This window comes from Numenius arquata, chromosome 8 (genome assembly GCF_964106895.1).
Source record: "Numenius arquata chromosome 8, bNumArq3.hap1.1, whole genome shotgun sequence".
Classification (NCBI taxonomy): Eukaryota; Metazoa; Chordata; class Aves; order Charadriiformes; family Scolopacidae; genus Numenius; species Numenius arquata.
In genome coordinates this window covers 14,711,730-14,736,588 of record NC_133583.1, presented here as the reverse complement: position 1 = coordinate 14,736,588, position 24,859 = coordinate 14,711,730, and the positions used below count along the sequence as shown (strand labels likewise).

At 36.3% G+C, this 24,859-nt stretch overlaps 1 protein-coding gene across 1 annotated transcript in view; it reads right to left on the bottom strand.

The window, feature by feature from the left end:
• Window positions 1-24,859, bottom strand: part of ERC2 (ELKS/RAB6-interacting/CAST family member 2) — a 428,110-nt gene that overhangs the window by 188,476 nt on the left and 214,775 nt on the right. The window contains exon 15 of the mRNA XM_074152871.1: window positions 21,914-22,049. Coding sequence (XP_074008972.1) covers window positions 21,914-22,049 — 136 coding nt within the window. The remainder of the gene's footprint in view (window positions 1-21,913; window positions 22,050-24,859) is intronic.

The window sequence follows — 24,859 nt, the reverse complement described above, 5'->3', positions numbered from 1 at the left end:
TAACTACGAGCACCTAAGGACACTACTAGGCAACAAGCTTAAAAAACACATAAAGGGAAAAACTCTTAATATGACATTTTAAGTTGCAGAGCTCAAGGATATGAGGTAATTCTCAGCCACATAATTAGTGCCAAAGAGTTTTAAACACTTTATTGATTATAAGTTCTATGGCTTCTAAACATGCCTATATATATATGCAATTCCTAGCTCAAAAGGTTCCTAAGGCCACCAACCGGTAAAACTTGAGATAGTATAAGGAGGAAAAAACACTCTGCCTATTATTTTTTCATGCCCTAATTGCTGTATTATTCTACTTCAAGTTTTTTTTCTGCTGACCAGGACCAAAAAAAATCAAGTAGATGTATCTCTTATGTAACCTGGTGTGTCAGTTCTTATGTTGCAAAGATTAACACGTTTTAGTTGCTTGAAAGAAGGAAAGGAATGATGTCAAGGCTGATGCTTCCTTCTTTGAAAATGCAGCCACCAGCAATTCATTCTCAATTCATCAGGAAGGCATTATAATTATAAAAATACCCACAGAGGGTAGCTGTGATGCAGAATTACAGAACTAGTTCCCAAGCTGCAGGGACCAACCACAAAAACTGCAGACATGTTAATTAAAGCTACTGCTGTGCATGGCTCGCAGCCTAATATTAATTCTGGGGAAATATCTAAAAACCACTCAGGTATGTCACACAGGCTACACTAATTCAGCCTCAGAGCATTAGCAATGTAATGTATAACCTTACAGGGAACCAGATTTTTTTTTTTTTTTTTTTTAAAAAAAAGGGTGAAAAGTGCTTACAGAAATGCATAAAGATTCATATCTGGAAGAAAATTCTCAGTCATTCTTTCACATAGAGTGAAAAAAATCACTCTTGGCGAGACCACTACAGCTAAGGATTCCAAAATCAATAAAGAAATGTAAGTCAAATTCCTCTGTTTTGACTTAAAATCAAGAAAGTCTATCAAAGAGTTAACCATAGTAACTAGAATTAAAGTACTAAAAGCACTTCTCTGTTTCATGAAAATAAAATAAATATTTAGGAAAGGACAAAGTCTATTATAAATTGAAAAGGACTCACAAGTATTATGGAGAGTAAAATGCTTACTGAACACCAAAAGGCACAACAGCAGCCAGAAGCTTGTGATCTCCCCACTAAGCCAAAGAAGAACGACATGTCTTCTACCCTTCAGGAAAACTTTACTTCTTAGTGGCCAACTTTGTCTATAAATTAAGTTGTTTATAGAAATGTGTATTAGTTGCTTAAATACAGCTGTGAGTAGATAGATAAGAACTGACAGATACTCTTGGTCCTCTGGTATACAATAATGTGGATAGAAGTGCCCTACTGTAAATCACTACGTTACACTCATGTATGCACATTTTTCCTTGACAACACTGGAATTTAAAATTTATATATACCATATCGCTACATACATAATTACTTACTGAAGTGTAATGATCATATGCAAATCTCAGGAAACCATTTGTCTCCAAAGTCACTGCACCTCAGTTCAAATGGCTCATGAAACAAAGTCATTTGAACTGCCATTTTAGATCCTTTCCTTGGAAAGTAAGACACCAGCTGGCTGGATTAGGGGCCTTGATGTCTAGAGCTTATTCTGGGCTTTTACAAGCAATCAGTGACTTAGATCATGAAGCCGTTTTCATGTTCAGGATATGCTGTTGTAGCATGGGGGTTGGGGGGAAACAGAAAATCATACCAATTATTCTCCAGGTACAAAGTTTAAGGCTTTTGTTCAGATTTAAAAGTTTTTTTAAAAAATTACTATAAAAAAATAAATGTCTTTCACAGACTTTTAGAAAGATCCAAGCATGGTATTTTTAGCTTTTTCCTGCAGTCCCTGATACTCTAAAACATTCTTGTACATATTTCCTTAGTGTTTTAGAAAGTGGAGAACTAACTGGTGGTATGCAAAAGGATGTAAACCAGAGGTCTCAAACTTATTCAATTAATCTTCTACTACCTGAGTAATTGACTCTAAATAACAGTGCAGCAGTTAAAGCACATTTTCCTTACTTAAGTATTACTCATGCACTGAACAACTCTGGAAGTTCCTAGACATGGCAGTACCATGTGCATCCATTTTACTTTTGCAGCCTAAGAGCACCACTCACTACGTATTCCAGTCCCTTTTCACATTTTCAGCTTTTGCCTGATAATTTCACTGCCTTCAATCACTATCAATGTTATGGTCCTGCAGAAAGAAATGGTTCATGTTTTCAGGCTTGAGGTTATTCTGGGAACCATTGTTCCCCTAAATATCATTAAAATATTAATTCTACCTTTAAGGCTATGAAAAAATTCTGAACGATTCCACTAGTGCAGATTCCACCCAAATGTTGTATTAAGCCTACCATTCCATCTAGATTTGTCAGTTAACTGCTGCTTGATTTGTCACCAGATCATTTTCCCTGTAAACATGGTCTCTAGATATTAAAAAATATTAATTTATTATTATTTCTGTTCTGCATGAAGGGCAATCAGTGAGATGCCCTTTCATCTTAATGGGATTACTTTAATGGGATCTGACTTAACTCAGTTAAAGTTTAAGTCCAAATTTACGCTTGCTAAGAGCAGGAGATTCTTAGTTCCTCAGTTATATGAGCTTCTTCGTTTGAGTTAGGGTTTTCTACTGTCTTTAAGCAGATACTTGTCAAGACTTATACCTGCTTATCTTTTTTAACCTAAGCCACATTTTGGCTGTATGTGAAATGAGTTTCCAGACTGTGACTCTTGAGCCACTTGTCTAGTGGATAGGTCAAATAAAGTTCCTGTGATAGGGTTTCATTACACAACTGATAACAGTGCTTTGCAGTAGGGATACAGCTGGGTAATCTGAATCCCTGGCTGGGAAGGAAAAGAACCAGCTAAAATTATGAGATTGATTTATATGCCAGCTCCATGGCTAAAGCAGATTCACCCACAGACTCCCCAGAGACAGAGTCATTTCCTATTTGGTAAACAATCCTAAAAGCCCATCTTCTACCTCTATACTTTTGGTTTTCTAAGGTGTAAGTCTTATGGCTCCTACCCATAAAACTTCTGGTCCACAGGTTGTAAGATTAAAGAATCCTGTCAGCTTTGGTACACAGTCTCAAAGACATCCTATAGACATCCTATAGGCAAATCTGTGTCTTTATCTCCCTTCTAACATAACACTGTACCTTTAACTAATAAGTACAATGAGAAAAAGAACAGCTTACACCCAACGTGCTTCATTCTCATATCAACCAATGAGGTCACTTCATGATGTATCAAGTGGAAATCTTGATTCTTGATGTCATTCTTGATTCTTCTATTCAACTGCTAACTTTCAGAATTAAGCCCGCTACCAAAACCTACCGATTTGTATCGGTGCCCTAAATAGTGCTTTCAGAAACAAATAGACATTTTCATTGTTTACAGTAGGTATTCCTGTAAGTTAAAAAAATAATTAATTTTAAAAGCCTGTATGTTGGTAGTCTGACCTTTCAGATAAACCCTGCGCACCTCTAGTATTCCATATCTCTTCGGAAACTTTTATCCTAGTTCCCCAAAACTACAATATTAAGTGTCTGACTCTTCTTTCCTGTACAGTTTTCATTGAGTCGTCTCACTGATGAAATGTCTATTTACTGGGCCAGACTGTCAGAAGTCTTAGTATAAGAGTGTAGAAGCCTTGCACATGTTTATGAACCTACATAAAGAGTTCACATGTAGAACCTTCTCTCTGTTGCCTGCCCCTGGAGAAGAGGATGCTGAGAAGGACATAAAATAAGGGTGGAATATACTTTTTCCACATATTCTTTAGCATCAGTGTGACATGTCTAGAAGGAAAACCTGTAGCATCTTCATGGAAAGAAACAGCTATACATTCCAAGTGTAACAAGCATTACCCAGCCGTATCGCTACTGCTTACAAATTCCACACAGATCTTATTGTGTTAAAAAACTAATCTTCACTTAGAAAATCTGAGAGAGAAACATCAAAGGAAATATACTTCCAACTTTTTTATTCTTAGTTGCAGCAGAAACCTACTGGGATCTGCCCCACACCCCCAAAAAAGGGGGGAAGGGGGGGGAAAGTCTACACTAACCTACAGATAGAGTTCAAGCACAGAGATGCACGTAGTATGGAAGAGTTTCTCGCCCTAATCTGTTTCAGCTATTGACTTACCAAGGGAAGGAGACACAATAATAGAGCTGTATTCCAATGCAACTCAGGATATACAGTCCTTGCTTTCAAAACAAGCAGCAAAAGCGAAATTAGGTTGATCATTCAGAGTAACAGCATTCAGAGTAACAAAATCTACGTTTCTTCCCCCTCCCCTCAATTCCTGACTTAAACTTTTCAAGGAGTTTTGTTTTCTAGTTCCTACCCTAGTACCTATGGGCTCCTATTGCGATGGTTTACTGTGGTCACTGCTTTTCCACTTTTTTTCTTAACTAATTTCAGTTTTGGGGTACAATTAGAAGAATTTTGTCATGTGCAAGTCAGTGAAGATGAGGATACTAAATTTGTAATTTTTAGGTAAACGCCTGACAGTTCAGCTAAGGATACTAAGTTATTCAAGTCTACAAAGCAAACATAAAAAAAACCCTAGCATATATAGTTGCGATGTTGACAGAACTGCAACTATTCTTTCCAGATACTATCTCCACAATACATACAATAAAACTGGAAAACTAAGTTTTCAAAATGAACCTTAAACTCAGCTCTTTAGAGCTGTAATATTTGCCTAAGGTTACATATGAAGTTTTCAGAACTCTATAATTCAAAAATTGGCCGAACTTCTGCAAACTTCACCCCACACACACGTTTTTTGGGTTGGCTTTTTTTTTTTAAAAAATGACAACCTGAGTGTAACCAGGAAAATTTTTAGGCCAAAGGAAAGCTTAAAGTGTGATCAGTTTTGTAACCTTATAAACGGGGCCACAAACATAACCCCTTAATAATGTGATGAATAATATGTTTTTGATTTGACCTTACAATGTAAAAAAAAAAAAAAAAAAATGGGAGAGGAATTTGATAGTCTTAACTTCACAAATCCCATATGGTATGTTTATCATTTACCATATGTACAGTGTCTGATGTGCATACAAAGACTATGGATTTTAGACACTTTCTCAGACCAGCAGCTTGAACCTATCGTATCCTGCAGTTTCATGAGATACAAACGAGATGCAGAACATGCACCATTTACTGTACCGGCATGGCTGTCTCCATGGAAAGTGGTATTTACATTACCAGAATTTAAGAGATACTTGTTAATAAGTGGTAGAAAGAAGCCAAACTACACCCCTTTCTTAAACTGTTCAGTGGTTTGGATGTCTTAATTATGTCATTTCATATTCTGAAACACACAGGGAAGGCAAAGTATCAAACATTATCACTTCCACCAAAGAGACAAAATAAAGTATTTCCTAAATGGACATGAAGACATCTCATCATTTCAGATATTACAGCCTTTTTGTTCAAATTCTGCTGTAATACAAAAATGAAAGAAAAAAATCTTCGAGCTCTCATTTTTCATCTTCTTACGCACATACAGTAAAAAGATTTTTACTGGGTATAGAGACTCCCAACCGTTAAGATTCAGAAATAGAAAAGCAGCTCTGGAAAAAAGTGTAAAGAAACAAAAAAAGGGGAAAACCATTATGATAATTAGAGTTGTGTGAAACTTGGCTGTTATGGTATGTACGGTTCATCCAAACCTTTTCTTTGGCTTTGGTTCATATCCCAAATGTTGCTTTGACTTCTGGGCTTAAAGGAAGCCAAAAAATCCAAGTGAAACGTTGCCAAATCCAACATATTTTTGCAGGTTTAGGGTCAAAACCATGCAAACCCACAGAGTTCCTCCTACCATCATAAATCAGTCTGAGTTTGCCAAAATGTTCTTTTTTGTTCTGCATAAGCTTTCTCACTACACTCTTCCCTGTAAACATTTAAGCTTTTTGCCATCAGTACTGTATTTTTAAATACTATCCAGTCTCCTATGAGTTTGCAGGGAGGCACAATCAAACAATCCTCGGTCTTGGAGTGGATGATGCTGAATTTCATTGAACTATTCACTCTCTTTTCTGGGCCTTTTAAAAACACACCGAACAGATTCTTACGGATCTTTTGAAAAAGATCATGACTTGTGAACTCATAAGGAATGATTTAATTTTAGGAAAGGCACTTTGCCTATTCACCAACATACTATGTTTAGCCATGTGCCCACTAATTCTACCACTTTTTAAATCAATTTCTCTTGATTTGTCCAATACAGATGTCATATGTAGAGGGAGTTTTCCTAAACTTACCTGGAACCCTTTTTAGAAACAGATGTCACATTAGCCACCTTCTGATCCTCTGGTAAAAAGGAAATTTTAAGTAAATTATACACTGGAGTTATAGAATCACACATTTCACCTCTAATTTCCAAAAGGTTTAGAATGAAAACTACTTGTTTCTGACAGCGACTGGCCTGACCACAACCTCACCTTGCTTTGAACAGCAGGTTGAACTTGATGGTCCCTTTGAGGTCCCTTTCAACCTGAATTATCCTCTGATTCACTGATTCTATGATAATAGCATTGTTAATTTTGGTAACTGTTGTGTAATCTCTTCTACTGTAGCCTCACTCTGGGATAAATCTTCCAATACCTTGCCCATCAAAAGGAGTTCCAGAAGCAGACACTACCCAAGCTCCTCTCCAGTGAACACAGGAGAAAGAAATTTCTTTCATTTTTTTGACCTAATGACCTTATTTTCTGAAAGCACTCTTTATATGTCTTGATTATCTTTGGCTCTATAGGTTCTCTGGCAGGCTTCTGCCTTCTGACACATTGGAAAATTACTAGTTTGAATGCATTTCATGACTTACTCCTTATTGTGCTTCATGCATTTCATAGTCTCCCGATTTGTGCTTTTTACATTTTACTTGCCAGGTTTTATGATTCTATTTTTCTCAACTGGACAAATTTCAGTTTTTTGAAAGATGTTTTTATGCTTTTGATAGCTTCCTTTATCCTGCTGTTTAACTATGCTGGTTTCCATTTGGTCTTCCTAAAGTAGTTTTTGATATGTGGTATCCATTTCCTCTGAGCCAATATAATTTTCTTTAAATGGCCTTCACGATGCCTGTAAAGCTTTTACTCCTTTGCCTGTCCTTTTTAATAATCTTCCTTATTTTTGTGCAGTTTCCATTTTTTTAAAACAGATACAATATATTTCTTGGTTGTTGTAGAGTCCAGCAAGCACAGTGAGTCCAGGTGAAACGTCAGCTGCTATAGCATCACTCTCAGTCCCCATTTTTTAAACCAGGTTTCAATTTAATTTTACTTAATCAGCATAGGCTAATATTCAGGTTCCTTATTTGACTGAAAATACTAAACAACTACAGAGAGTACTGTATCAGCAATTAATATCAGAGGTAGTCATCACAGCTGTACCACATTTGACAACATAAGCTGCATTTTGCTTGCTTTCCAGCTTTACCTCATGAATTATGAAACTTCATTTACACCAAGAAAAAAAAAAAGAGAACTTGAAAGGTTCTTTGAATGGGGTATCTTGTCAAGGATATTGAAGTAGTTTATGAAGAATGAAAATTGTTGATATCTATAGATGCACCAAAATTCCCTAGGTATTCAACACTGGGAATCAAGACATAAACATAAAAACATCATACTGCAAACACACATAAAGCCATTTGGATCATTTAAAAGATAAGAACAACAAAGACAAGGCTTTGTGCAAATGTTAATCAAGTTTCTGACAAAACTACATGGCTGAGAAATTGCCTGTGTCCTCAAGGACCTCTCAGTCAGTGTGCGATGGGAGCCCTTCTCAGTGGCATCCTCAGACACCCAACTCCCCCCACCAGCCACAGGCCCCTGAGCCATGTCCTTGCCATGATGCTTACCCAGCTCCAAGCGCCACCTTCCTGTCCCCTGAAACAGCTCACTGACAGCCCATGGTGAATAGGTCACTTCACAGCCAGTCCTCTCAGAGCCCAGACCTCGGGGAGGCAGGAAGATGGGGAAGGGCAGAGGGGAGAGGCTGCTCTCAGGGGCCTGAGGGCAGCAACAGGCCTTAATGGTCCTGAGTGGCATCACCTGGTGCCTCCCCAACCCCCTGCCTACAGGCTCTGGACCTGCCTTTCACCTCAGCCCTGTGTCCACTCCTGCCTCCTGGATCACCCCAGGCTCCAGCTGCAGCTTGCTCGTTAATATGATCAGCATTAGCATCAAAATGTTTGCACACGGTCCCTGCTTCCTTTATTATGAGCAGAAGAGTGCTACTGCAGGATAATTCTGCACTGGGAAATTGCAGAAATAAATATTCTTCAAATGTACTTTACAATGTCCTGGCTTTTCAAAGTACCACGGCAAAGTGAACAGGGGAAATCACTACTTGTGGGATCATCCAGGACAACCATTATATGAAACTTTCCCTTTTAGCTTTTAAGAAACATTTTCAGGATTTGAGATCAATTATTTCACCTGTCTAGTAGATAATTCAATATGTGTTTTAATTTAATAGGTACTTTATACACATTTCAATTAGGTAAGGAAAGAATGTAATTTGCAGTTGAAAATTGGAATAAAGCACCTGAGAGAGCAATACATGTTAGTTTATGTCAGGCAGCTAAGTATAGTTAATAATTCATATCCTCCCACAATGGACTTCATCCAGATATCCCATGAACACATTCACAGCAAAGTTTTCTAGGTAGGAAGCTATTATTATATGCTAGCTTTCTAGTATTCTTGTGACAAGCTTATTTCACATTTAGAGGAAAGATACAGAAGAGGAGTTTAAGATATCAGTTATCTTGCTTATAGCACTAATTATTTTAGTGTTAATCAGTTTCATAAGAAAAAGGTGAACAAAGCCATCATGCATAAAGGATCGAGGCCTATGCTGAAGGCACAAGAACCAGACAGCAGCCATCTAGCAGTCTTTTCAAATGTCTGTATTAAGAGAAGTAATGATTTTTGCTAGGACTTGGCAGCCAAATGTTCCTATAAAAGAACACCCAGACAGAAAAGTCAATCTTGACAAACCTTACAGCTGACTGCGGAAGGACTTCCGCACAAATTACAGCTCCCATCAACAGATCAGATGTAAATGATGAATGACAATGGACTGTTTCCATTTGTACTAGAGATCTGCTTTCTCAATGACCTTTTAAGTTTATTTTCTGTCTGTACAGGGTTTTTTTAATTATTTTTCTCTTCATGTGAGAAATCTTTGTCTGACAAGGCAGTGGCAAAATTCCCATTAACTTTACTAGAGCCAGAAATTCACCCCATACACAGGAAAAAACACAATTCTTTCTTTAAAATGAAGGGACTACAGAACTCATGTGACACACTGTTCACATTGTTGTAATGTCCCTTTGAAGTTTAAAACAAAAGGGGGGGGGAGGAGAACCACATACACCTGGCTTTTATCTTTGCCATAGCTTCTAGATGGATAAATTATGGTAGTTCTCAGTATGACAAAGGTATGTGACAGCTAAAGAGTAGGTGTAAAATGCTTCTTTCATTATGCCAATATACAACTGTAAAAAGAAACATGACTGGCTGATACCAAATAATATTGCTTAATAAAATTCCACCCCACCAAAGAACAAGTGCATTTGTAAAAGCATTTCTAATTCATGTCTCTAAAATATCCACAGAAATACAAATAATTAAAAATGTATTTTTTAGAAGACCATATGAAAAAATTCTGCATTCTGTGCATAGTTTTGGTGTGTAAGATTGAAAGTTAACATTTTTATAGTTCATCTACATCGAACTAATATTTTAAATTAAGTTCATTTATCCCTATTGACAATTATGAGAGGTGTCATGGAAAAAACCTCCAACTTATTTAGCGAAAACATTGTGACTTTAACAATATCCATAACCTATCAGGCTTTCTCCAAGGTATTTCTATGGAAGGAGTCTTTTCTCAAATGCAGAAAGCTGAACAGATTGTTTCCCAAAGAAAAAAGAGAAATGGAAAAATACAAACAGAAGTAGAGGATCAAAGAAAAGCTTGTTAAGGCAGTAAGGACCCTAGCTGTAACTTAAAAGAACAGATAAACATCAGCCTTCCATAAAATTTAATGTACTGTGCTCCAATATTGTTTGTTGTTGATTTATCTGATTATCTTGATAATCCAGGTTAAAAAAAAAGAAGCTGAATCCATTGTAAAAGAAATCTAAACTGCAGATGGCAGTACTTTTTTCTTCATATGCTGCTATTATTGATCATCCACAGAGAAGCGAGAGACTAGTAAAACTGCTTAGTTGCGGCAAAATAGTCAATGTGGTATGTAGTCTTCCTCATCTTTCACATGCTAAAGACCAACCTTCCAATCGCTCACCAGATCAAAAACTATTTCAAACTGCACTAAGTACCTCAATCAGTAGCAATTCATTAGCAAACATTTTTAGTACCGTGAGTAACACACCACTTCAAAATCTTACCAGTAAACAGTCAGACCAGTAAATGGAATACTGTATAGACTAAGTCTATGCTCCTAAATGGTGTCAGCCATCTGGGATACCTTGTAAACTTTATTCCTTATACCTCAGTTTCTTTCAGTATATTTGTTATACCTCTATTCTGTAAAATATGTTGAGATCTATTAATAAAGCATGTTATATCAAATGTGTGGTTTCTTAATGGAACACTAAAAGTTTTACCTTTACCTTTAGTCACAAATGAGTATTTTCTGGCAGCATTTGTGTACTGTTCTAACTTGCATGTATTGCAAAACAGCTAGGAACCAGAAATATTAACAATTTAGTCTCATACTTCCATGGTTAAGATGACAATATCTGAATATGACTTTGCTCTAAGTGACTACACATTTCAGTATGTGCCAATACTTTTTTATTTCTAATTGGGTTTAATCTGATCACATTATACTTCTTTAAATGATGTTGTAGGGGACCACGTCAAAGGTCTTCTCTTTTCTTTCCAGTCTGTAACACGAGGTAGTCTGTAAGTATTAGTGTATAAATATAAGTGGTATAAATCTGGCTTATTAGCAACCAACCAAAGTAATTCTACTTAGGCTTACCTCAAGCAGAACTTCTGTTACTGACCAGATGTAATAGTAACAGACTTGCATACTATTCAAAATGATCTATGGAGAGTGACAAACAGTAACAACAGCTAGCACTGGTTGCAAACAGGTAAATACAAGACCAAATTATGAAACTAGCTAGAAATCTGAGCCTCCAGAAGGAGGTTTTTGAACACCTTTTTATATTGTCATCCAGCCTATCAAGCTTTCAACAAAAAATGTTATAGCCCATGGATAAGCTATGAATTTAAACAAAGTACATAGAGACACAGTTTGCACTGAATTTAGCTAATCAGTTGTATTTTTAGAACATGATTACTTATATATAGGAAAACAGCTTTCATTTGTGAAAACCAAAGATAAAAAAAAAAGTATAGGTAGCATTTTTAAGCAATTAAAATATTAAAGTAAGTATTAAAAATTACGCTAATAGAAATTTCCATTATACTGCTTTTATATTACAAGGTTAAGCCTCCTATATTCATCTTGTATTGAAGACAGCTACACAAATAGGGTCAGACATTTTATTGCAATTTCACTTTGCAGAATTTCAATCTAAATCATTGTTTTGTCATTGATTATAATTTATGTAATATAGAGTGTTTAAATACATAAGTTAGTAAAATATTAGACGAGCTATAAGTCAATGTAAAAGTTAAAAATGAACTATACGTGGAATGCTATATTGGACAGTCATGTGCTGAAATACTAACATCTATTATAATGAGGTTATTGATGTAGAGTTGACATATGACTTGATTTGCAGATGCCCTACTGACTAACCTTTTGCAACTATATCTCAGTGTAAACCTGTGGTAATTATTGCTGGGTAGGGAGAGTTGGTCTAACTGAACTATTTCTTTTGATGCATGTTGAATGTGATTGCCCCCTGGAGACTACAGGAGTCCCACATGTGTGAGTTATTACATAAATATTGGAGGGGAGAAAAAAAGGTGTATCACGATAAATTTTTTCCTGTTTCCTATTGTTGCAGTTTTGTTTTTTCTAACAGCATCTTTTTTTTCCAGTGCCTAGCCATATATGCCCTTTTCAACTGACAAAGGACTTATTAAAGCACATAGTAGAAATAACTTATTTAATCTAAACATAAAATACTTGTCAATAATTGCAGTTCACAAATTTCTAAATAATTACATTAGAATATACAAATTTAACTTTGTTCACAAATCAAGATGTCCAGGTTTTATTCATGGCTACTGGCTACAGTGAATTCACATTACTTAGACAACACTGGAAAACATTATGTTTCTGACTTAACTGTAGAAACTGAGAAAGATGAGAAAAGTCAGTTTTCAGACTTTCTGATATGGGATGCTCTAGAAGGTCTTAGTGCAAAGGTATTAATAATTATATATAATGTTCTAGAATAGTGTGTACTTGCTTAAAAGTAATAAATTGGGATAGTTCTAAGAATAAAATTCATGTTATTTTATACAAACATATACTCATATAATGTCGCACTTTAGACAACAAAGGACATGACAACTACATACAATACCTGTACTGATAATGTTTTACCCACTAAACTTTTTTTTATACTACAGCTGGTTAGAACAACATAGCACAGAACACTCGAGTCCCTTCTCTCAGCCTACCAATTATGACAAAAGAAACAAGATTTAAGAGACCGTGAGTCTAGTAGAAACTGATCTTCAAGTGAGATTTTCACAGATTGTCTATAGGGACATTTTATAACAAGAGTAGTTTTGGCTTCTGGGAATTACACTGCACAATGAAAACAAATGTCAAAGTAAATCCCCAAAGAAAAAAAACCACTTCTGCTATTGATCCTCAGACCTACCAATCAACCCTCCTGCCCTCTGTAGACTCTCAAATGCTTTTCCTCATCTGAAACCTTTTAGAAATATTTTCTTCAACATATTCTTAAACTACTGGCTGAAGTTCAACACACGTTTCAGCAACACATATGGAATTTATCCACAACTTATGGAACTTCCACAGGCCAAGGAAAGAAAATTCCTAAATGTCCATCCGTATTTACAATCTGAATTTATATTTATATTATGCTAGAAATCTGCAGATAAATACACTAGTTGTGTCTTCAATAGTATTATATATGTTTTAATTGATTAGTCTGATTTTTATAAGTATGCACTTCTAATTTGCTAATCATCTTTTGATATATTGCACTAAATCATCAAAGGCTTATTTATGTTTTCTATTATCCGCTGACTGAGTCTCCAGGCAAAGATTTTTTTTTTATAGATTAGTTATCAATACATCACAGAAAAGGTAGTTTTAAGTCCTACTTTTTCAAAATGTCTATTAAAAATTTACGTTCAGCTACATGAAAATGACTGCTTTACAGAATCACAGAATCACAGAATATTTTTGGTTGTATGGGAACTTTGAGACCATCGAGTCCAACCAACAAAAAACAAACAAAAAAAAAAAATCCCAGAACACCAAAACCAAACCAAAACAAACGCCCACAACCACACACCACCCCACCCACAAACAGACACAAACCAACAATCTCGGGCGCTAGAGCATGCCCTGAAGTGCCATGTCTACACATTTCTTAAATACCTCCAGGGATGGCGACTCCACCACCTCCCTGGGCAGGCTGTTCCAGTGCCTGACCACTCTCTCAGTAAAGTAATTCTTCCTAAAATCTAATCTAAACCTCCCCTGCCGCAGCTTCAGACCATTTCCTCTGGTCCTGTCATTATTCCCTTGGGAGAAGAGGCCAACACCCACCTCTCTACAACCTCCTTCTAGGTAGTTGTAGAGGGCAATGAGGTCCCCCCTCAGCCTCCTCTTCTCCAAACTAAACATGCCCAGTTCCCTCAGCCTCTCCTCATATGACTTGTTCTCTAGACCCCTCACCAGCTTGGTGGCTCTCCTTTGGACACGCTCCAGCACTTCAATGTCCTTCCTGTAGTGAGGGGCCCAGAACTGAACACAGTACTCGAGGTGAAGCCTCACCAGCGCCGAGTATAGAGGCACCATCACTTCCCTACTCCTGCTGGCCACGCTATTCCTGATACAGGCCAGGATGCCGTTGGCCTTCTTGGCCACCTGGGCACACTGCTGGCTCATGTTAAGCCGGCTGTCCACCAATACCCCCAGGTCCTTTTCTGCTGGGCAGCTTTCCAGCCACTCTTCCCCAAGCCTGTTGCGTTGCCTGGGGTTGTTGTGACCGAAATGCAGGACCTGGCACTTGGCCTTATTAAACCTCATCTCATTGGCCTTGGCCCATTGATCCAACCTGTCCAGGTCCCTCTGTAGAGTCTTCCGACCCTCAAGCAGATCAACACTCCCACCTAGTTTGGTGTCATCTGCAAACTTACTGAGAGAGCACTCAATCCCTTTATCCAGATCATCAATAAAGATATTAAAAAAGACTGGCCCCAAAACTGAGCCCTGAAATTTTAAGAAAATGCAATTCCTGCCTTTTTCCAAGATATTCACAAGACAAAAAAAGTTCCCTGAACTGTGTGAAATTTATAATAAGCTATACATTTTGCTGAAGGCTGGACATTTTTGAGGTTGTAGTTATTAGCTACACTCTATCTTGGCAAAATCCAGCTATAATTAGAGAAGACACAAATGCCAGAGGAAGTACCCATGAACATATCACTAATGCACACAATCGTGTAATCTACTGTACTAGGTTCTCCATTTGCTAATATATAATTCTTGCTTTACAGGGGTAAAATTATTTCATATGTACATGAACACTAATTTTCTTACAAATTGAGCACATTTCAGCTTAAACACTCAAATATGAAACTTGCAGTCCCCGAGGAACCTATATTTTGAAAACAGAAGCATACAAGAACATATTTTAGTTTTCAAGCAATAAATTGAAAAGAATTCTGTAGATGTGTTACAGAAAACTAGCATAAAATATTGACTTTTACATGTCTTCATATCTGGAGAACTTAGCAAAAATTGCAAAAATTACTCACTTGCAATTGAAATCAACTCACTTGTTAAAAAGTATTTGCAACAGCTTGAACAAATGTATCCAGTCAAAAAAAATTACAATTTAGTGTGAAACTTTGGAAGTAAGCTTGTTGTTGAAAATATTTCTGCATGGGCTACAATATTAAATAGGACATCTACAACACAAGACCGTCACAGTCTTCTATCTTAAATACCAGGTGCATCATTAAGCTTCTGCTTTAATTGTAGAAAAGTTCTGGTAAAGTAATTTTTTAACTCACTACAATCATAATAAAAATAGGTTTCTATTCGGTATTTTCTACAAACAAGTCCATGGGAGCTTTAAAGGGAGAACTTTATTCTAGCTGTAGCTTAACCCATCTTCTAAATTTGTCACTGAACTGTTTTCCAACCCCTTTTGATTCTCTATTTAAAAGACTTGTTGCAGCTGACGTTTACACAGACTTGCAAAATATCCAGCTTTTATTTCAAAATATTTGTATCTGATAGCAGAAATCTTTGCAAGAGGTAAGATCTTCACAAGCATTGCAGACCATATCTTAACCTTTCTCTTGCCCCTGTACATATTTCCAAAAGTCCATTTCCATATATCTCACCTGTGTGTTCTGATTGCTCATAACACTGAAAAAGGAAAATCAAGAGCTGTCATCTATTTCCCCTTATCCTCTGCCCACAACTGAATGAGAGATAGGAAGCAATTCTACTCATCAGAGCTAGACCAAATGCACACACAATGCACAATTTCACGCATGCACATTATGGAAATCAGAGAGCAATGGTGTAAAAGGCAAAATCCCAATCTTATCTCCATCCTCCATCCTACAAAATGACCAGCCTTCTGAAGACAGAAACATAAAAATCTCCTAAACGTTCGGAATTATATAAATTATACCTATTCCAGAGAGATATAGGTCCACCTTCATATGCATGTTTAAAGTAGAATTCACTTTTAATACAGTAACTTGTGATTTTAACCTCTTAAAGGTTGAGGTTTCTCACTACATATGTATTTCAGCACTAATAAATACAAAGCCATGTGTTTATGCAATGAATTCTCTCCTGCCTTATGTCAGCTACGTACACTAAAGCCTGTCTGCATAACAATCACAACTGTTTCCTCTGTCTCTGAACTGATTACACTGCTCTGTTCATTTTTATTTGCAAGACTTCATCTCATTCCCCAGCTTCCTCTTTTTATTAATATTACAGTTTCAAAGTTTTTGAGACAATGCAGTAGGAAATACACTGCATTAAGAGAAAAATCATAATAAATTAATGTCAGGTATACCCCTTGTTTAGGCCATGCTTCTATTTTATATTAAAAGACACAGGCATAATATATAGTAATGTGCCATGTCTTCAGTATATTTTGTATTTCTAGCAGTATTATGGAGAAGAAAATTATACACAGAGTGAAAAATAAAGAAACAAATCCAAGTTTAAGGATTCATGCTGACTAGCTGTGAAATATCTTGGGAGCTATTTTTAGTGAGCACGGTATCACAGTAGTAAGCAAGATACCACATTCACATGGCAAGAATCAGACAGCAGATTCTATCAGACAGCAATTTTTCTATCTCTTTTGATAGTACTTTCTCCTGATTATATTTTATTTATTACCTAAGACTTAACTTCCAGCCAGTATGAAACTATTGAAAAACTAAATCTCTTGCTTTGTCTCACTATGTCCAGTGATAAACCAAGGCTGACATGCTGGACTCTGTTTAAAAAGCGAGATATTTATACCTGGAAAATGTAAGTGTGTACACAATCTATTCACAGTACTTCAGGCTTAGAGCACTGATCGAGCCACCTGTATATGATATTTGAAATCCATGAGAACTACTACTCAAAAACATTTTTTAGTGAAATATCTCTTTTCAGCATGTGGATTTCCACCCAAAGAAAATCCAACCTACCTAAAAGAGAATTGTGACAAATAACCCAAGCATTTAAAACACTAGGAGAGTCAAAAAACTTTCCCAGCAGCTAAACCAAAAGAAAAGGTGGAAACACAGAAGCTGTGTAGATCAGAGCAGAATAGGGTATCAAACTTTTCAAATTTGTTTTCAGGCTCATCCTTGCACCTCTCATGATATGCATGCATTGGACAGTTTGCATAAGTTTTCAGAGAAGTGCTTCTGACAGTACAGATATGATTCCATAAGGTTTGATTCACTTATTAAATTGATACTTTACATTTATTAAAAGTATAAACAGATAAAAGCGTACACTTAATTCCCTTTGAGGCTATGTGATGAGACATATGGGAACATTATTACATGCACATTCTTATTTTTTACTCTAGAGAAAATAAAGGACTTGGTTGTTGTTATTACAACAGGTTTGAAAATCAGAATCAAAACCAAACCCACTCAATGTTCTCAATGTTATGCAAATGTTTTCTTTCCCAATTCTACTGAGGTAACAGTGTTACTGGAACAAACATGTTCCATACAAGAATCAAGAAAAACTTATCTCAGGAAATAAACATGTCTCACATCTATAACACTTCAAGATCCTGCAAAGAGATTTGAGGAATTATGCACAACTTTATGACATAATGCCTGTGTATTTCTTAGCTCAGCATTTCTCAAAAAGGCTTATCTTTTTGAGACAGACAAAAAAGAGAGAAAAATGAAGGCATGTTAGATACACCATTCTCAAAAAATTTCATGATAAAGTGTTCAAGGGCCAGACCTCCTGCTGTGATGCTTTATGTAATATATGACCATCACGTTTGGCAAGATTTGCACAGGTCTGCCCTTGATTTGTGGAAGGAAAAAGCAGAAAACCCCACAACTATTCTTCATTCCCAAGAATTAATCTGAAGCCTGGCTCCCTGATGTTTCCAATTTTACAGTGATCCAAATAACCCCCCAAAACCACACCTGAAGCATCACTCACAATTATAGCTGAGGGAGACCAACGTGCATTCCCTCCCCAGCCATCCCAGGGCACTCTCGATCACAGCAGTGGCCCTGCAGTGCTGTGAGATGGGGCCACCAGAGGCTCAAAGTTGACCTGCAAGCACTGATGCTAGGATATGAACTAGCTTGGAGAGGCTTTTATCTGAAAAGATAGTGAAAAGTGTCACAAATATACATGATGCTACAAGCCTCAGGAACTATTACATACTACTGAAGCTTCAAAGAAACGACTGACTGCTGAACTTCATCAAACCTACCAGAAAGCAAGTGGACAGCTGAATGGGTAGAGCTTCAGCCCCTACTTGGGTAGTACAAAATGGATGGCACTTCAACTGATTGCTTCAGTTTGCCCTTAATGACTCCCTGAATTGTCCACAAACAATTACACTAGCTTTCTTATTATACCTTTTCCAGTATTTCTGCAAAAGGGATTGAGACTTGGCTAGAATAAACGTAATTTGACTAGTCTAATTGCTCTTCAATTTTCAGCTGAGTTTATCACAGATAGACAATAAATACAATCATTACATCAGGCCAGAAAATTTTAGGATATACTTTACCCTAACAGCTCAATACATCATTCCCAAATGTAACAAGTACAGTATAGACACAAGCACTATAAATGCCTATAGCATAGGGTGTTTCTACTAAACATAGTAGAAGGTATTATAAACAGAAACAACAAAAGGTGGTCAGATCCCCATGGTTTACTAAGATGTTAATTCAATATTTATTGAAATACCAATTAATTCTATTTTTAATTAGCAGTAGTAGTAGCAGTTAGTACTCCCAGAAACTTGTTTTTCAAAGTATATCATATATCTCACATCATGTGTCTTCCCACAAATCCTGCCTCACTTAAATCCTTAGATCACTACTGTTACAACATCTTACGAACTGCAATTTAATATAAAGAGTGATCAAGTATTCTATTCTGTCAGATTGTTCATTATCCCATTTGAATTCTGTATATGTTCACATCACTAGGAGAACTTCAGTTTATATTTTGCTTCCTGGGGAAAGCATCGTACCCTTGGGCTGGTAGGAAATAAAATAAATTTACCTATACATAGTGCTTTATATGTATCCTTTTGAACACATGCATAAATAAGTTCAAACTGAGAACATTCACAAATGTAGCTGCATATTCAGACCTGCGGAAAGCAAGTGTGTTCCAACAAGACTTGATGCTCTCACCTATTATTTGTAACTACCTTACACGTATAAAACAAATACACCATACCAGTGAAAAACTTTAAATCAAAATACTCTCCTACCAGCAGAATAAATGCACATCAGACTCATGGTACCTCCACTACTCAAACTATTTGCTTTACTTGCAAGGTTCACTACGGCATTTATATAGAAAAACTAAAAGCTCCCCAAATCTTGCAGCAACAGGGAAACCTCAAGCTTCCAACACATGAGGCAGGGACACGTCTCCATTTGATGTAGAAGTAGTACGATGAGCTTTTACTGGAACAATGAATTTTGTGATTCATTTTTGAAAGCAAACCCTAAGGAGCTTCCACAGAGAATAACAATCCTTTACCTCACAAGAGCAGCAGGAAAAAAAAGCCCCAGATACTACCACTACCCCATCTTCCTTAACCTTATGAAAGAAGCGATCGTACAAGGACACATGTTATCAAGCCCATTTTACAATGGGCCTCTTGAAGGTATCTGTCTCCTGTACCTGCTAGATGAAAACAACTCTATCTTAATTTGCTGGGGAAGGAAAAAACTGCCAGATGTTCATCAAGTTTGGCTGCTTTTCTCCACCCCTCTCCATTCATTTTGTTTCCTTAGGGATTTACTTGAACACATCATAGTGCTGGAGAGTCAAATTTCTACTTGCAACTGCACATCTCCAGGTTTCTTACGGCTCAATCTGTAAAGTCAAACAGGCCATTTTCATTCGGGTGGATTTGCCTCCTCTGTGATCCATGCAGTGACAGCCATTCTAATTCACTAAAGAAGCAAACTGCAATGAGTGAACACATCCAGCCCTGCATGAACACAATGGTCAACATTAAGAAAGGCTTGGGAAGAATAAGCCAAGGAAATGAGGAAATGTTTTAGACACAGGAAATATAACAAATAGTTATGGCAGCAAACTGATAAGAGCAGCAGATTGCCTGTTTTGCTTCTGCCAGAGAAGGCAGGATCAGGTGTACCAGCAGCCAGCAGCACAGACAACCAATACTCACTTCCTCTGGTTGTTCTTGCGGCTACTGGAGGAAGAGCTGGGGAATGCAAAGCACCTACTGATAGGCAGAAGCAGCTGGGATCCCCTCTTTTTCACTTTCCCAGCAGCTCAGCAAGTGTAGGATGGGCCACAACACATACACAGATACATTACTGAAAGTAATAAGTTGAAGTACACAATATTAAAATATTAACATTTCTCTGTTACCAGGCCTTAAAATAACATTATCATAAACTGTTCATAGTGTGTAAAATTTTTTATAGCAAATCAACAACACAGAAGAGCTATACCCCAGACAAGGTTTTTTCATACAGTTTCACCAACACAAGCCTGAAGAGAGGTGTGGTGTTGATTTCTCTATTTTGCATAGAGAAAATGGTACATGAGAAACACAGTACCATATGAAGCATGTGAGAGTCAGATTCCATGTATTGGAATTTTTCCAGAAACCCATTATATTATGCAGATCAAGGGAAACTGATATTTTGCACTGCAAATTAGACTTGCCCATAAACATTGGGTGTGGAGACATTGATGATGTTGACAGAAATCCATACTTCTCTTCATAGTTTTTCATGGGCAGATCTCAGAGAATAATTTCTAAGTCAAGCATCAAACCTGTTTTGTGGCCTTAATACAAATTCCCGAATATATAATGTATCATTTAACCAGATCAGCTAATCATCTTTCAAATCTCAATGCCTGAACTCAGTATGTTACAAACTGTAGAAATTCTCCTAGAATAAGTTTCAAAATCTATCTTAAATAAAGGAGAGATATAGGAAAACCGCTTCTTTCCAACTGTAAGAAAAAAGTTGCCAACGTAGGAATTGTGCAGTAACGATTATGAGATCTGTCAAATGAGATGGTTACAGCTGTCTCCAGTGCTCTCTTATGCTACGTCTAAGTACGTAAGATAAAAACGATCTTTGCTGAGGATTGTAGATTCACCATTACCCTGTTAGACAATCTATCCTCATGCTTTTAACCCACAACATATGCATGTACAAAGAGTCAATAAGATCAAGTCACCCTCAAAAAATTATCTGAGTATACAACCAGATGATGATATCCCTGCTAATATAGAATTTCACTCCCAGATAGTGGAATTTAATGTGAAGAGCTACATGTAGAAACATAGAACAGGAAGGGGCTCATGGGTCTCAAACGTTGTTGCATTCAATCTCCACACTGGAAAACATGGCAGACCTTCTGTTATACAACTGAATACTTTTGAAAAACTAAATTGTATTTTAGAGAGCTAATCACGCAGATATGTTCAGTTTAAAAAAAGGAAAAAAAAAAAAAAAATCACAGCACGCTACCATTTGATAGTCAAACATGCTGAACATTCATAACCCCACTATAAAACCTCACTGGGGCTTGTGGATATAATGCTGTGAATAGCACAGAAATAGAATTCAGAACGGATAATTATCCTCCTTTTTTCTGACTCTAGCTATAAAGCTAGACAAGCTATAAAGACCTATTTGCTTTTAAACGTTTTTAACGCAGTCCTTGTGAGGAGAGGGCTTCAAATTCTATTGTTTTTTCCTCACCTTAAATAGTAAATATTTCATGGATGCAACTGAAGTCAGTACTGCATCCTCTGGTAGGAAATGAGAGAGCCATCGGCTCTTTGTAGGAAGAGATTCATTATACATCCTGGAAGACATACAGTGAAACAGAAGTGTAATTTCTTTGATTGTTTTAAAACACAATTGAAAAATAAACTTACTTGTAAATGTTGAGAGTTGTCAGTCATATTGTCCTCCCGTCTACGAACTTCTTCCAATAACTGTGCATTCTTCTTTTTCTCCAGTTGCTGATTGTGCTTCAGATTGGCAACCTTCTTGTTTTGGTCTTTCATATGTCTAAGAATTGTATACACATATGCACTAGTGTTAATGACTGCAATCACTTTTTTTTCCTCTATAAATTGACTTGTGACTATGACACAGGACATCGATTCTCCAACAGATACAAGTATTTCAAGTATCAGATGTAAACAATAAAACTTCATCTTGTTTTCAAAACAGTTTTAACACCATCAGACTATACAATGGTAAAGCAACTATTCGGGCCTACAAGATTTTTTTCTTTTATTATTTGCTCACAAATATACATGTTCTAAGCACTATACAGAAAAATTGTTGTTGTAACAGAGGGAGATTATCCAACAGTCCTTACACACTCAGTGAATTCGAGAACAATTTTAATGGGTGCTTTAAGTAGCATTAATTTCAAAGGAAGCAGAAGGTGAAGGTGATGACTAATGTATGTCGTGAAACTCTATTTCTGAAAACCTGGACTATAAATACAACATTTCTGAGGATTAAAGTGCGATGGGGTAGAAGGTCAGGTCATAAATATGCCATGAAGAATAAAAGATACCTTTACAAATAGCTTTGCACATAAGAAAAACATTACATTTCTATATTTGTTAATAATAAGACTTCTTTTTACAACAGACTATCAACAAATAGATTTATGAGTAACTTCTAATGAAAATGAAACAACCTTGACCGTTATGCATTTTCTTTTGTTAAGACTGTACTCAAGTAAAAAAAAAAAAATTAAATTGTTTCAATGTTTAATTATCTTTTGCTGTAGCTCTTATTCATTAAGTTACCAGAAGCTATTCTGATACTTCGCACACATCCTTTTAAGAAAGAAGGCAAGCTGAATTTTGTCTGGCAGACACTGAAAAAATATCCTTCCAGTAATGCTTTCTACCTGCTTGGATTCTTAGATATTATTTTCCCGACTTTCTTTGACTTTGAGGAATTTGCCCCCTTTTATCCATATAAAAATAAAGTCATGTGCAAATTCCTAATGAGATCTACACACTAATCCTATTTTGGCAAATGAAGAGAATATTATTCGATGCCCAAAAAGATCACTGGAAATGTCTCTGTTGCTCCCACATTAGAACTTCCAGTAAAAAAAAAAAAAAAAAAAAAAAAAAGTCATGGAATACTTTCCTTGCACTGATTTTATTATGGTAAAGAAACTAGGTGATTCTATATTTACTTCTATCACTGGTTTCTTCATCCTACCACTGTTTTTTTCACTACTTATTTATCCTGAAAAATTAACAATGAATCTCTAATCAATAAACGTTGTCATGGTATTAAAAAGTCTTAGAAGACACTCCATATAGAAGTTTGTAGGTACAGCACATAACAGAAAAGCTAATGTATTATTACTAAAAAAAGTAACTTCAACTTGGCTAGAAAAAGTAGGTACAGATAATTCAAATAAAAATCTTTGGTTTTTAAAAGAATCTACATCAAGCTCACAGATAATTTTTTAAAAAGACAAGTACAAGTTCCTCTATTTGAAAAATAGATTTTTTCCTATAGTTGTGTTCAAGAGTTTGCATGAGCCTGTTAAGGCACAAAAATACAGATTAGCCTCACTGATCATCTGTTTCCAGCATTTATCTTTTGTACTCATTTTTTAATGCTAGAAATAAAATTTGTGAAGACTGCAAATACTGTAAAAGCTAAAAGAATCCCCAACAAGACATTGTTACCAGAAAATAGAACAGTTAAAGAGAAAAAAAACAAAAGCCATCCTTTTTAACTTTATTTTTTTAGTATGACCATTTCTATATGACACAAAACAGTAACTGGAAGATGAACAGCTGACCTTCTCCAGATTGAACGAACTCTGGTCAGACCTTAGCCTGTATCTTCCTTAAATATTCTTGAATATTTTTTATAGTACCCAGATATAGTTCTAATAAACAATACAACTAAGGCTCTCTCTCCTTTAGACATACCTTTAACAAAATGACAAGACTCCTAAGAAACACCACCTTTTTCCCAGCTCAAAGACACCATCAGTACAGCACTAGAGCTGTCTTTTGGTAGATTTCTGGCATCATGTTGAAATCCCCAAATTAAGTTCACTTGAGAACAAAAGAATACACTACATAATGGTCAGAAGAAACCTGCCTACATGAGACCTACCTCAATAGGCTTGGGAGTATAGAATAAATCACCAGTATTTTATCATAGTGTTGTAATAAAGGTTAATTTTCTGAAAAACACAATAGTCTGCCACAGCTAACCAATAATAAAGGAACATGACAGTGCTAAAAATAGCAGGGATGATTCTGTCAAAGTTACACCGACAGATTCATAAAAAAACAACCATAAATTGCATGCTCCAGTTTAAACTTGTTTCTAGGTCTTAAAAAATATAATGGATTTAGCTATTGAGTTGTCAAATTTTCACTAAATTTCCTCAAGAATTTTAGAGTGATGGCCTTTGTCTTATTAAATCAAGTATTTAAATACATTAGATGCTCAATCCAGCTCCAAGTGAAAATCAGTTCTCTTTCATGGGTCCATGTTGCATAATTGTAAGCATAGACCTAATTAGCGTACAACAAAAAATTAATACTAGAAAAAATGACTTTCACAACTGCATATATAAATGCGGTATTTGGCAGAACTTTTGGTGGTGTAATACGAGTTTGTGCTGTTAAAAATATAAAATAGTTTTCAATCTAATGCAGAGTAAATGATTAATTTATATTTAATCTCTGTAAGAACTTCAATTTTATGCCAATGCTAACTGGTTCTTTCACCACCCTTCCCTCTCACAACTTCCCATTTCGGTTTCTGTCTAATGCCACACTGAAAAGTAGAACATGGTAAAGCTGCAAAGGAAC